General features: G+C 36.6%; 1 protein-coding gene across 12 annotated transcripts in view; it reads left to right on the forward strand.

The window, feature by feature from the left end:
• negr1 (neuronal growth regulator 1) overlaps window positions 1–16,186 on the forward strand; it is a 349,508-nt gene that overhangs the window by 69,727 nt on the left and 263,595 nt on the right. For all 12 annotated transcript variants that reach the window (XR_012407321.1, XR_012407318.1, XR_011015800.2 and 9 more), the window contains 1 exon segment: window positions 1,882–2,007. Coding sequence is in view for 3 of the 12 variants with exons in the window: in XM_009302511.4 (XP_009300786.1) it covers window positions 1,882–2,007 (126 nt within the window). In the remaining 9 variants the exon portion in view is untranslated.

Here is a 16,186-nt window from a genome sequence, read left to right on the forward strand (position 1 = left end):
TTATATTTACAGTTTTTTTCCAACTGCTAACACATGTTTTCAAAACAGGGTCGCCATTAAAAAAAAAAAAAAAAAGGAAAAAGCATCCAGAGAAGCCTCATGTGAACATACTGTAAGGTTGACCATCATACACTTGGCCACAGCCATATCACCCTGCAGCCCAAGACCGGCTACTCACTGAAGCTAAGCAGGGCTGAGCCTGGTTAGTACCTGGATGGGAGACCACTAGGGAACACTAGGTTGCTGTTGGAAGTGGTGTTAGTGAGGCCAGCAGGGGGCGCTCAACCTGTGGTCTGCATGAGTCCTAATGCCCCAGTAAAAGTGAAGGGGACACTACACTGTCAGTGAGCGCCGTCTTTCGGATGAGACGTTAAAACCGAGGTCCTGACTCTCATTAAAAATCCCATGGCACTTCTCGTGAAAGAGCAGGGGTGTAACCCCGGTGTCCTGGTCAAAGTCCCTCTATCGGCCCTTACGATCATGGCCTCCCAATCATCCCCTTCCACCGAATTGGCCATATCACTGTCTCTCCACTCCACCAATAGCTGGTGTGTGGTGAGCGCACTGACACCGTTGTCCTGTGGCTGCCGTCGCATCATCCAAGTGGATGCTGCACACCGGTGGTGGTGTGGAGAGACCCCCCCCCTCATGATTGTGAAGCGCTTTGTGTGTATGGACATACACATTAAATGCGCTATATAAATACACATTACATTACATTACATTACTTTGCAGAGCCAGCCTAAAAAAAATTCCTATATTCTTTTCTAGAATAATTAAAGATTTAGAAAAAGTGAATAGGGGATATGAATATGGCGGTAGGTCCAGTTTTGGACCAGAACAGACTGGTGTCTTGTCACTTTCGACCTATTTATAAGCCTGTACTACAGTAAAGCAGTGATTGGTTAGTGATCAGTTAAGAAAATAGTGTTTCCACATTTGAACAGTGTGTCTGTGTGATCTGATGAATAAGTGTAACATTTTGATTGGTTGTGTTTGGAAAAAGGAAAGCAAGTAGCTTAGATTTTTGTGTTTAGGTAGAGATTTGTGTGTAGTTCAAGGCTGAGAAATAGCTTATTGGTTTTGGATATTTGGGGTGTAGTTTTGGATTTTGAGTAAGAGGTTTCAAAATTTGTGTGACATGAAAAGATTTTGTGTGTAAGCAGTTGGAAAAACTGTAAAATGAGCTAACTGAGCGAATGAGCATGCATAAAATCTCATTCATATTCATATCATCATCATTATGGTCTCATGAACACCCCCTTCAACTGAAGTGTTACCAAAATATTTTTTAAATCGTTTAAAAAATGGATGGTTTTGGTGAGTTTTAGGTCTGTTTGATGGAATATTTTACACCATTACGCTTCTTGGCTCATAGACTATGCATATCCATATGATCATTCATTCAAATCAAATTACACTTAGACTCTATAATTATACTTGTGAGCTAATTGTAGGATTTTTTTCACCCTGTCAGTATGAAGCAGTGGAAGAAAATTTGATGTCTTCCAAATGTTAATAATTATCAGAAATAATTTGGCATTTAAATCGAAATTGCTTGAGTGGGCCTATTTCAGTTTGTTATAATGAAACCTTTATTTTTAAATTTGGCACATATATGTAGAATTACCATCTATGCGTTAGACAACCAATAGACAGTGTAAATAAAGGAGAAATAACACTTATTCTTTTAAAATACAGGGGACAGACCTATGACTTTATCGGAATAAAGTGGGATTGGGTTTGGACTGGTATAATTGCTACTTGCAGCTACACTGGCTCTTGTTGTTGTCCACATGCTTGACTTTCTAAATCCAGGCTTTTTGGCCCTGAGCTCATTTGCAGCTTTGTGTGTCTAACTGTTGCTGTTTTGTTTCACAGTTCCCCCCAAAATCTATGACATTTCATCGGACATTACGGTAAACGAAGGCAGCAACGTTTCACTCATCTGCGCAGCCAGTGGGAAACCAGAGCCCAAAATCTCTTGGAGACACATCAGCCCTTCAGGTGAGTGCGAATATATTGCAGTATGTTAGAAACAATTTCACAGCAACCTGAAAACACTGTAGTGTGTACTAGTTGTTCTGTGTGCTGGTTTAGAGGTTCAGAATGTTATGGTGATGCAACCAAGAGTTTCAGGAAAGGATTTCAATCAATTATCACTCCTTTTGCTGTTGTTCTCACCAATTTCTTTTCATTTATATTAAGTTATAGCATAACTCTAGAATACATCAACCTCATCTTTACCTTCCAAAGTTTAAAGCGAAAGATTTTGGCCCTTTTTCAAAGCGAATCAAAAATTCAGCGCACAGCAGTATTTTGGAGTGGTTGTGAATTTTTATTAAAGTCAGCCGCACTTATCTATGGGCAGCCGTATTTATTTAATTCTCCTGTGTATTTTGTGATTGAATTGCTTTTTGAGATTCTGATCAAAAGACTGAAGAGCCATGAAAACCACTACTTATGAAAGCTAGGATGCTTCAAATTGTAGAAACATTAGAAACCGGACGAGATGTGCTTCAATAATTATTAAAAGTTTCATGCTGACAACCATCCTGAATATATTGGTGAACTTTGACTTTTGGTCGGAAGATTCAGTCTGGCCCAAATGAGACCGAAAAGTCATTTGTCTGAGCTATTCTTCTTCAGGCTAATTAACATCTGCGTGGGGAGAGGAGATGACAATGAGCGAGAGCCAGTGACAATAGAAACTTTACAGATTTTACAGCTTCTGCTACTGAAGGTTGTGATGCCGGCAGCTAGCTCTCTGCAACTCTCACATGGTTGCCCACTGAAGCTAAGCAGGGCTGTGCCCGGTCAGTACCTGGATGGGAGACCACATGGGAAAGCTAGGTTGCTGCCGGAAGTGGTGTTAGTGAGGCCAGCAGGGGGTGCCCAACCTGCGGTCTGTGTGGGTCCTAATGCCCCAGTATAGTGACGGGGACGCTATACTGCTCAGTGAGCGCCGTCTTTCGGATGAGACGTTAAACCGAGGTCCTGACTCTCTGTGGTCGTTAAAAATCCCAGGATGTCCTTCGAAAAGAGTAGGGGTTTAACCCCGGCATCCTGGCCAAATCTGCCCACTGGCCTTTGTCCATCATGGCCTCCTAACCATCCCCATATTCAATTGGCTGCATCACTGTCTCCTCTCCACCAATCAGCTGGTGTGTGGTGTGCGGTCTGGCGCAAAATGGCTGCCGTCGCGTCATCCAGGTGGATGCTGCACACTGGTGGTAGATGAGGTGATTCCCCCCACTATGTAAAGCGCTTTGAGTGCCCAGAAAAGCGATATATAAATGTAAGGAATTATTATTATTATTATTATGTACTAATAAAGAATCTTTTTTTTAAAAGTATTTTTAAATAATTTCAGTGATATGATCAGGAATTTATATGCTAACTACAAAACTTTTAGGCCATTGCTTAGTGAGATAGAGTTATATCTGAGCAGTTTTTAAACATATTTCCTACACTGACTCATTGTTAATACATACACCTGTCTACATTTCTGGAGACCGCGAAATATGTACCCAGAGGTATGTCTGCCTTAATATGTGTGTAAAACGAATTATATGGAGCGGTATGATGCAGGTATGTCGCAGACAGCTTCTGTTCCTTTTCAAGCTACTGCTGACCACTGACCTCCATGTGGACAATTTTTCTAGTGTCGCCAGTTTGCTCAGTATAGCTCGGCACATATGGTGATGGACTTGGGATGCAAAGTGGAGTTGACCGCTGAATAATTCATGTTTCGAGTCCTGGAAAGAACAGTCTCAATTTGCCAAAACAAAAACTGCTAGCAAAATGTACCTCTTTACCTGCTTACATATTTCGCTCATTAGAGTCTGGCTGCATATTTGCACTTGCACTCTCGGGCAACCGCGCTTCCGCTGCAAGTGACGTCATTTACACTCGACACCTGTGCCTGCTTGCCTGAAAGTCCTTCAGTAATTTTACTTAACGGTGTCCCTGAGGGGGAAAAATCCCGGAGGTAAGGGATTTCATTAAGAGCGTTGCAACAAACTTCTTATCTGTCACTTTTACCTAAGTGCCTTTTTTCTAAGCGTTTCACTGTAGTTTCTGGCAACAAACACCAACATGCAACGCAGTTGCCATAGTTACGTAAACAGATTATAACAAACCGCGAATGCTTTAAAACGAGCTCTGCAGTGCACATCATCTGTGCCATTTTGTTTTCGTTAAGCGAGTCGAGACGTTCCCTAAGTTTGTTTGTTTGTTTATATATGCTTTGGTTTGTATTAAGTTCATTTGTTTTGTATTTATTGTTTAGTTTTCACAGTGGATTTAGGGAAAAAGCCACCAAATAAACCAGTATTACGGAAACTACTTGTGCCAGTGTATGCTTGAGGGAAATTACATAGTCTATCTCGACATTATGTTTGGGGGACCTATAAAACTAGGCTGGGATTATGTAGAGTCTTTCGAAGCTGCAGTGAAATTTCATATGCACTCCTGCGCGGACATGTATATATTAGCTTATTTATTAAATGGTTTTATTAAGTTATTTATCTACAATCCTGTGAGTCTTTTATCTAAAACTTTTTTGGGGGGGTTGAGAATGCTTGCATTTTGAGTATCATTTGTTCGTTTAAGGGAGCTGATTAGAATGTTTTGGGAGGAAATTGTTACTAAAGACTAAAAGGAAATATTTAATGGCAGCTTTAGATTACTTAAGTTGATTTTTTTTCTTGTTTTTTCATTTATTTTTTTGGTTTGTTCTTGCAACCCAACTTTTATTAAGGGTACCCTTAACCTTTAAACTGGGGGATATTTTGGTTAAGAACTTTCATGCAAACGAGTCCTGCACTGTCCTGCCACATCACTTGGATTAAAATCTGCATTTTTATTTGCAATCGTCTTGGGACCTGCTGAACAAAGTCTTTCTAGAATCATTGCTGTAAGTACACAATGTGTATCTGTTAGTTGTAATACTACAAACCATTGAAATGTTTAAAATAAAAACAAAAATTACTTAATTAAGGACTATTTTGTAAAAAAAAGTTGTAATAACTGTAATGTTTTAAATATTTTTTGAACGATTAAGACAGCATTATTTCTGAAAAATAATAATAATTATAAAGTATTCTCAAATTTTGAAATCCACTGTACATGTAAATATGAATAATGAGTTATAAATTAGCAGTTTCTAACCATATTTTATGAGTTGCAAATATGTTTGAAGCACAGTCAAAAACTGTGAGTGAATGCATGAATGAATGCATAAATAAATGATGTATTTGACACTGATTACAAATTACACTTTCAGATACCTTCCATTTAAAGTATTTAACTGCTAGTCTAACTTTTGTGTTTTCACTATTTTGTAAAACAAAACTATAATTCTTTCAAATTTTAAATGTTGAAGACATAATTTCTGAAAAAAATAATAATCACCATAAGTTATTCACGGGCAGTGCGGTGGCACAGTGGGTAACGCTGTTGACTCCAAGCAAGAAGGTCGTTGGTTTGAGCCTTGGCTGGGTCAGTTGGCATTTCTGTTTAGAGTTTGCATGTTCTCCGCATGTTCACATGGGTTTCCTCCAAGTGCTCCGGTTTCCCCCACAAGTCTAAAGGCATGCGCCATAGGTAAACTAAATTGTCCATAGAGTATGTGTGTGTATGGGTGTTTCCCAATGATGGGTTACAGCTGGAAAGGCATCCGCTGCTTGAAACATATGCTGGATAAGTTGGCGGTTCATTCCTCTGTGGCGACCCCTGACTAAGCCAAAGAGAAAATGAGTGAATGAATAAATTATTCTTAAATTTTGAAATCCACTGTATATTAACTAAATGGTTGTTTTTTTATTATTTATTTGTTGTTGTTTTTGTCATTGGGCAAGCCAATATGTTCTGATTGAGTTTATCATTCTATACCATTAAGTGTAACACAGTATTTGGTGCACATATGGCAGCACTGTGGTAATAGTGCAGAGCTGTAATTACAGTAGCTGTGATTTCCAGTAGTCTTTGAATGACCCTGCAGGAGCATAGAGCCACTGGATTTAATTGCCTCATTGTTTTTTTTTTTTTTTTTTTTGTGTGACATCGGACCGTTGATGTCTGTGCTGTTAATTATTGCTTAGCATATAGTTCATCGATATAAACATACAGGGTAATTACTCTAAAGGGTCTATTAAAGACATTATGCATTTTAGACCTCCTCAATACCTCTGACTTTAATGGACATAAAGGGCAGATTTTCATCTCATTCAAAGGTTTAGTTCAAATGAAGTATTTGTCATGAATGTTGGTTGATTGAGTAGTTTGATCTCATAATTATGGTTACAAGATTTACATTTAGGTTTTAGGATAACTTGGATGTACTAACATAATGTAAAATGTGAATATATGTGGAAAAGTAACATTGTTCTGTTAATTAAAAATTTCAAAAATGTAAACAAATATGAGTGAAATCATTTTCTTTTGTCTCTAAAAGGTAAAGATATTGTATCTTTATTCAACATGCTTTTCTGTATAGAAGGTAAATCCTGGCAATTTTAAATAAATTAAATAAACATTGGAAATTAAAGTGAAAAACAGATCAACAATTTAATTTTAAGACACTGTTTTTCAAAATATCTGCCAAAATTGAAAATGAAATGAAATTATTTAATTTTAATTTTCACTGTTACAACACATCCCTGTCCCTGTCAAATCAATAATTAAAATGAAGCTAGTTATTAATGTTCACGCTGTTATAGTGACACAATTAAAAATAAAATGTAAATTTAAGATTTACTTTTATTGACCCTTTTTTATTTCAGTTTTTATTTTCAATTTTATTTTCAACTTCAACCTGTGTGCAAAGCCTATGCTAATCAGTGGGAGGGGCGTATTCAAGTGATGTTGAGGGCTTTCACAGAGCTTGAGGGCAGAAGCACGGTTTTGATGGATGGGACAGCGTGAGTTGCTAATGTGTATATGACAGAAGTAAAATGGCAAAAACTGTTAGTCAACTTTTACGTAAAGCAGCTGCTGGATTAGTACAGCAAGAGGAACAGAGGACACAAGATAACCAACCGTCAATCATCCGTCCCACAGCCGGAGTCGCTGGCTTTTTCGATGGGCACAAAAACTGCAGCGTTAGTACGGTAGACCTTTTGATGAAGTCGTATTGTATACTGTATTAGGTCCTGTGACGTTAACATCTTGTTAGTACTAAAATCTATGAAAAACAGCTAAATTAGCTCGATAAAGTTGGTTTTAGGTTTGATATTCACCGGATATTCATGCACGCAGTTGTAGGGATCATCTGCGAATTACATGCGATGCGAGTTGACCGTCAGCTGTTACGGAGGGCGTGCAAACACGCCCCTCTGAATGAAGTTTACTTTAGTGAACAGAACCTGCATAGGCTGTGTATGACTGGTAATAAAGTTTTAAATAATATTCACTTTGTGGCACAGAGTGATCGTTTGGGAGCCGTGCAGGAAGTGAACCGCTCATAGCAGTGAAAATGAAACCGAATGCGCACACAGTGTTGCCAGATGGAGCTGACTGATTCCAGCCCAAAAAGTATCCAAAACCCGCCCGAAATTTAAAAATACCCACCCAGTCTTCTGTATTCACGAAGATCACAACAGTGACAGATTTTAAGCAGAAAATGACAGATTGTAAGCATGTCTCAAACACAATAATTCAACATCAGAATTATCATCAGCATTAATGACCAGGACAAATCTAAATTCTGTTCAAGTCCACCATTCCAAGTCTATACAATATTTAGCATTTTAACCAACAGTACAGCTACATAACGCCTATTGCTGTTTTACTACATGTTTGAGAATAACAATAATAAAAGCCCACTCATATTAACCTTTGTTTTATAGCTACAGAATCGTGAGAAAATCGTGATCTTTATTTTTAGGCAAAGAAAAATCGCAATTCTCACTTGGATAGGTGACAAGACCTTTGTTAGGTGTATTTTGGTATATAAATTATTAATATTATTATTTTACGGTGTCTTTGGTAAATCTTATCAGTGATGAATTATTTTAAATTGAATGAATCTAATATAATCCCAAGATAATTTTATGCAAAGTTAATGTGACTTTATTGATCATATATTGAGGTTTTAGACCTAAATACAATAAAATCAAGCTGATAAAATATTCACTGATTCAATTTACATAACAAACTATAACTATAAGATCATCTACAGTGCATGTTTTCTGTTTATTCTAACTCTGCACAGCAGTTAGCACTAAACCCTCAAGCTCTTTCAAGCAGAGTGAATTCAACTTGGCTGCCTATCAATGTTTTTTATCATTAACCAGCTGGAAAAAAATCACTCCGAGAGCCATTTCAATGATATTGTTCCTATGTTGTTATCGTTTTATAGCGGCGTGGACTCTGCTGTTCTTTTGAATTTTAAACAGTTCAACGTTTTTATCACCATCTTCCTTGCGTGTGAATGTTCCTTAAGCTGTTAATGCTTATGTTTTAGATGCTGTCAATAATACAATTTCAGAAACACGTGTGTGTGCTACAACCACACTTCACACTCTCTCTTGCAGATGTTGAAGAGCATTAAATGAGCGCTTGTCTATGCTTTAAATCGCACTCTGTATTATAATACTTATTGCCACATAGACACGATTTGGAATGCTTTGGGCTAGATGAAGACAGATCCTAAACTGTGTACAGGGCGGCCTCACGCTCTCCATCCAGCCTGCCCCAGCACGCTTGATCCCAAACATGCTTTCATAAGCTTTTTCCATTGTGATTTAAGGCCTCGGGATATAAGGAACTCTGACCTTTCAAATAGCTGACTATAACACTTCAGATTTGATTTTTTTTTCTCTCCTCCTCATATGATAAGGCTACAGTGAAGCGTTCAATTGTCCTTTGTCAATCCTTTGTTCGTGCTTCTGCCTTCCAAAATTGTCTTTACTCTGGTTTATTGTTTCCCCGAACAATAGCTCCGTACTCGGCACTGACAGTCTGTCTAAACATCGGCAAATGGTTTCAATACAACGACCGGCTCTTAAAAATTGCTCGGACAGATATTCAGCAATTGTTTCGGGGCACTTTTGGGACAATGAGGAGGCTATCGGGGGTTAAGGTGAGATACCGGGAATGGAAAAGCGGAGGCGGTTTCAGGCTTGTGTGTGCGCGAGTGAATATGTGTGCCGGTTGAATGATGGTTGATGGTTCGTTGCTGACAACTCAATGAATGCCTGGGGGAAGCCTCTCATAATGCAACATTCGGCCTGCCGCAGTTTTCTCTCGCGGGTTAACGGTAGAGATGGTACAGAGAGCTGCCACCTTCGCCCATAATGTATTCTTCACCAGCGCTCATCATATCAGCAGCAGGCAGACCTCAAGGAAATGTACTTTGTGCTCTCCACACAATGCGGGAAAGTGCTTACTGCGACTGCACTTAACACAGAGCAATGTGGAATCCTAGATTAACCTTGCTATGATTTGGCTAATTTGGTTGGAGTGACATTTCCCAGAGGCTACAGCGGAGTCTCTCTTGAGCTTTCCAAACAACTCTCGACAAATCGGGAGGCGGTTGGAAATTGCAGATGTTAAGGGGCAAGTTTACGTCTGGATGCATTTCTGGCATGCAGTCAGTGCGCCGTGAGCCTTAAAAACGCTCCTGTGTGTGTGTGTTTTTTTTCCAACACAGGCTCAGTGTGAAAATGTACCCCTGTTTACTTTTCTGGAGAGCGCGAATTATGTAGCCAGAGTATGTATGGCTGCATTTTGTTTTTAAATCGAATGCTACAGGGTGATATGAGAGCTTCTGCAGGGTTGTGATTGTTCTGTACATATTTCCGTATTGTCCAACCTCACTGGGGCGATTGTAATTTGCTCAAATCCAATTTTTATTTTTATTTTTTATTTTTTTGCGGAGGGGGCGGGGACGGTGGCATTGTGAGGTTCATCGTCATCAAACATCAAAGCAGATGACCTGAGGGTTTGCTTTCAGTGTTTATCATTGTGTACACAAAGGACAATTAGCCCGCCTTTGATTTATTTATTTTTTGTCTTTTTTAAACATGTTCCAAATTATGTTTAACAGAGTAAGGAAATTTTCACATTATGTCTGATAATATTTTTTCTTCTAGAGAAAGTCTTATTTGTTTTATTTCGACTAGAATAAAAGCAGTTTTTAATTTCTTTTAAAACTATTTTAGGGACAAAATTATTAGTCCCTTTAAGGTAATTTTTCTTTCGATAGTCAACTCAACAAACTATCTTTATACAATAACTTGCCTAATTACCCTAACCTGCCTTGTTAACCTAATTAACCTACTGAAGTCTTTAAATGTCACTTTAAGCTGTATAGAAGTGTCTTGAAAAATATCAAGTAAAATATTATTTACTATAATCATAACAAAGATAAAATAATCAGTTATTAGAAATGAGTTTTTAAAACTATTATGTTTAGAAATGTGTTAAAAAATCTTCTCTCCGTTAAACAGAAATTAAAACAATGAGGTTGATAATTTAGGGGGGCTAATAATTCTTACTTCAACTGTATATGATATTGTGTAGTCTACAATGTGCGTGTATGACGAAGCCGCTGATCATAAAATAGTTTTAAATGTGTGTGCGGCTGTGCACACTTCTTCCGCTCTCACATTTGCATGCCACGACCACGTGCGCTCTATGTATGTTGTAAATAAACCCAGGACACACATTTGTTATTATCCTCTGCAAATCATCTGTTATTGTGACATTAATCAAGTGCTACAGCCGGGCACTTCAAATTTATCACCTGAATATTTTGATGATAGGCTATTACAAAATTATAAAAAATATATTTTATTATTAATTAAAACTATTAAAAAGCAAGGACTACACTGAGGGAAAGGGAAAGTGAAAGTGATAAACTCTTTCTAGTGATGTATGATATTTTTTCAGGGTGAAATGCTAAAGTATATTAAGCTGTTCAATCTAACTGGACTTAATATTTTAAGGCCTTTAAACGATTTAATGTCTTAAAATAGTTCGAGTTGTTGACTGACTAGTAGTTTATTAATGATGTGGAATAAAGAGTAGACAAAATAACAGGGAAATGTATCTTCTGTGGACACAAGAGCGCCAAACCGAGTTATTGGTGCCATCTAGTGGCGGTTTGTGGATTTGTCCCCATGTTGAAGTACAAAGTACTGTATAAACCAGTGGTCACTAAACTTGTTCCTGGAGGGCCGGTGTCCTGCAGATTTTACCTCTAACCCTAATCAAACACACCTGAACAAGCTAATCAAGGTCTTACTAGTCATACTAGAAACATCCAGGCAGGTGTGCTGAGGCAAGATGGAGCTAAACCCTGCAGAGACACCAGCCCTCCAGGACCAGGATTGGTAACCCCTGTTATAAACCTATCAATTATTACTTAGATCACTGTTAAACTGCTAAAAATTGAAACTAATAAAAACAAAAAATGAATCTTAAATTGTGTGTCCAATGTCAAATATTTATATTTATATAAAGAATATTATTTATTATTATGTTTAGAAGTATTGTTTCTATTATAATTTATTTATATTTATGGAAACAAAAAATGCAAAAAACGTAATTCCTGGGATGTATTTTGTGCTCTTCAGAAATGTATACAGGGGTACTTATCAATAATGAACCTGTTGTTTTTTTTTTTTTTTTTTTTGGGGGGGGGGGGGGGGGGAGTATAGCAAACAAGTTGGTTGATGTAACCGAGGTTGATTTCACAAAGGGATCCATTCTTTATTAAATGTCACTAAAGCTTGGTAATTTCCTCTTTTGGTGTAATCAGTAAGATAAATGATGGTTCGTTGTGAAGTCTCTGTTAGGAAAAAGAAAATAAATCAGTGAACTAAGGGAATTATGGAGTGAGTTAATCACTGATAAAGATCCCTCTGGTTTTTAGCTGGAGGAAGAAATATGGGAGGTTGAAGTCAATGTTTGTTCATTTTGTTACCCAATGACTCTTTTTTTTTTTATTAGCCTGATGATTGTCATTTGCTGTGTACTTAAACTACATTGTTTTGATGCAGTTAAATGTGGTTTTCATTTCATTTGATCTAAAAGAAGAAGCCAAGAGGGGTTTGTAAATTAATAATTTTTTATTATTTTCAAAAACAGCGCTTTTGTGTTATTTTTATAATTACATTTAGCTAAATGGACTCAAGGTCACTTCTAGTAGGCGTTTGAAATCAGTTTTCATCAAGTTCACTTAGGTATTTTAGCACCTTGTCATAATATCTTTTATATTATCATTAAAAACAGCTTTGTGTGAAATATTTGTATGAAATTATGCGCATGCTATTTTTATTTAAAATAAATCTCACTTGGTTTGGCATATTGTGAATCAATCCAGTGCCTTATTGTAGCATTATTTATATGCTATTAAAGTATTATTGAAATAGCTTTCTTCTTTTTTTTATTTTTAATGCGTTTTCAGATTGCTCAAGCTTCTTGGAAGTACTTGAGTTTCAGACACATGTATTCAAGGACATAAGAAAATGGCTAAACAAACATGCAGAATGTACTTGAAAGCACTTAAGCAAAAATTGGGTTGTAGTAGCGTATTCGTTTTAGTGTGTGCACGCGCTCACGTGTGTGTGTGTGTGTGTGTGTGTTTTAGTTTGTATTTATCATGATCTTTTGCAGCATTGAGTATGGTAGCCAGTTACATGGATGCTTAAAGCAATGGCCAATCAGAGACAATAGTTTTTGAGCAGGCTTGTTACAAAAGCTTCTGCATAGTCCCAAATCCTCTCATTGTTGTATGACAGTAAGTAGATAAAATGGAGGTCTCACTTTATATTAAGGCCCAATCCCAATTCTAATTTTGTACCCCTACCCCTTTCCCTTGGCCTTTGCAACAGAGTGTGAAGGGGAAGGGCTTCAAAATTTAGCCGATAAGAAATCGGGCTGCAACTACAACACCTGCACATGTCATCATATGTCATCGCGAGCTCTTTCTTCATATGAGGTCGACGATCGCAACTGCTGTACTGTAGTTATTAAAGTTGCATTATTTGTGGGGATTTATCTTCAGGATATGACTGAAGGCATATATCATGTTATGATAACATAATAAAGTGGCAATAAGATCGTACCTCTACTGTGCATTTACACAGTGGTCATTTTCATCAACTGTATGCAAACATACGAAAACAACATTAACACTATACTAAACACAGTCAAAGCTAATTCAACCACTAGACTTTTCTGATAGGGTTTTCAAATGTCATCAAGTTTCAGATGTGGAAGTATGTTGTGGGACTGTTACTGGAGTTATCATTATGGATTACAAATAGCAAAATTTATTGTTTTTTTTTTATGCTAATGTGTTTTTAAAAAGTTAAAGTATGATGGTAAAACACAAACGCCATTATGAATGTAACAAAACATATGCTTGTTTGATGTAAAAATTCATAATAATGGCCTAAGTGACCTACTATGTACTTGCTTCAAAACAAATACACTATATTTACAGTGATCTTAATGTATTGCAGAACACTTCTGCTGTTCTTAAGGTGGGATGCTGGTATGGGTTAGGGCAGGCGTGTCTAAACTACGGCCCGCGGGCCATCTGCGGCCCGCAATCAGTTTTGTGGCGGCCCGCGAGGCTTTTTATAAATACCAATAGAATCTGGCCCGCTATACAAAAATGAACGTAATTCAATAAATAACCACCGGGTGTCGCTATTACATGCATTCAATTAAGCAGCAGATCTTGTTATGATCTATCTATCTATCTATCTATCTATCTATCTATCTATCTATCTATCTATCTATCTATCTATCTATCTATCTATCTATCTGTCTATCTGTCTATCTGTCTATCTGTCTGTCTGTCTGTCTGTCTGTCTGTCTGTCTGTCTGTCTGTCTGTCTATCTACACACAGTTGAAGTCTGAATTATTAGCCCCTCTTTGATTTATTTCTTCTTTTTAAAATATTTCCCAAATGATGTTTAACAGAGAAAGGACATTTTTACAGTATGTCTGATAATATTTTTTCTTTTGGAGAAAGACTTTTGTTTTATTTCGGCTAGAATAAAAAGCGGTTTAAATTTTTTATGAACCATTTTAAGGTCAAAATTATTAGCCCCTTAAGTCTTCAGAACAAACCATTGTTATAAAATAACTTGCCTAATTACCTTAACTTGACTAGTTAACTTGATTAACCTAGTTAAGCCTTTAAATGTCACTAAGCTGTATAGAAGTGTCTTAAAAATATCTAGTCAAATATTATTTACTGTCATCATGGCAAAGAGAAAATAAATCAGTTATTAGAAATGAGTTACTAAAACTAATATGTTTAGAAATGGGTTGAAAAAAATCTTCTCTCCGTTAAACAGAAATTGGGGAAAAAATAAACGGGGGCTAATAATTTAGGGGGGCTAACAATTCTGACTTCAACTGTATTTATATATATACATATATATGTGTATATATATATATATATATATATATATATATATATATATATATATATATATATATATATATATATATATATGCGTGTCTGTGTGATGTATGTAAAATTTGGCCCGCGACAACGTTTGTTTTTTTGCATCTGGCCCTCGGCCCAAAAAGTTTGGACACCCCTGGGTTAGGGACAGGTTTGGCGGTGGGTAGGTTATGAGTAGGGCCAGATGGAATCTGCGGACATTTTTTGCTATTTCTGCACAGAATTGTGTTAAAAATGTGCAAACTTATGCGGAATTATTTTGGGAGTATCATAACTAAAACCTTAATGTATGAAATACTTTTTAACCTTTTAAATACTTTTTTAACTTTTATTTAATGTTTACTATGCAAATACAATTAGATCCTCTTTATTTGGTAAACAAAATAAGCCTCTCATGGAATATATCTACAAAAAGACAGAAAATATTGCTTTACAAGCTGTGTTGTAAATAAAGCATATGAATATATTCATATTACTGAATAATAATATTACTAAAATTTATTTAAAAACTTAATAAATATAAATTAACACACATTTACACAATTAAATAAACAGAATCAATGATGGGCTAAAAATCTAAGGAAAGGGTTTAAGTCTAGTTATGGGTTTAATAGTTAACCTTTTTTTACTTGGGGCCCACTTCTTTCTCCGATCGTTTTTTGAAGGCCCACCTAGATATATATATATAGCTGCTGTTAATTTAATTCTCGCAGCCCACCTGCAGGATCTCTGAGGCCCACTAGTGGACCATGGCCCACTAGTGGAGAATCTCTGTTGTAAAGGATTGTCAAAAGTGTAATTAAAGATGCAATTACAGACAATAATTACAGTCATTGATTACATGCATGTACTGTATTCAATCAATCATATATAAATCATCATCTAATCATAATAATGTATTACTGTGTTTACACAATAAGTACAGCAATAATTTCAGCGTAAGTACATATTAGTGAAGGGCACTTAATATAAAATTAGACCAAAACGCAATTAAAATGCCATTTTCACTTATAGCCCATTCAGAATACAGATTTTTTTCTCGATTTTGCAATACTTTCTGACAAATGGTCGTCAGATATTCAATAATTTCTTCTCATGTACTGTGTCATAGTGCACAACAACAGATGCCATTTCTGTGCCGCTTCACAACAGCAGCAGCAGTCACATGCTTTCCGTTCAGAAGGACTAATCCATATGCCCTTATCCCTTTGAAGGGTTCACCTTCCTGAGTGACATCTTTGAAGGCATGACGAGTGTAGGGGTCGAACATGCATCATGACTTTTTTCCACTTGTTGACACCCACAAAACAAGCTTAGAAAGATGAGGACATTGTGCAGGCTGCTCTTTAGTCATTTATTTATTGATTGATTTATTGATTTATTCATTCATTCATTCATTCATTCATTCATTCGTTTTTTATTTATTATTATTATTATATTTTTTTATTAGTTTGTTTGTTTTACATGTGTTTGTATGTATTTATATTTTTTTATTTATTTTATAATTGTATTAATAAATCGGTTTATTTCTAACACATTCATTCTTTCATTTTCCTTCGTCTTAGTCTCTATTACAGAGGTTGCCATCGCGGAATGAACTGCCAACTATTTCAGCATATGTTTTATGCAGCGGATGTCCTTCCAGCAATACCCAGTACTGGGAAACACCCATACACACTCATTCTCATACACACTAATATGACAATTTCGTCTATTAAAATCACCTTTACCACCCGGAGGAAACCCACACA

This window comes from Danio rerio, chromosome 6 (assembly GCF_049306965.1).
Source record: "Danio rerio strain Tuebingen ecotype United States chromosome 6, GRCz12tu, whole genome shotgun sequence".
NCBI lineage: Eukaryota > Metazoa > Chordata > Actinopteri > Cypriniformes > Danionidae > Danio > Danio rerio.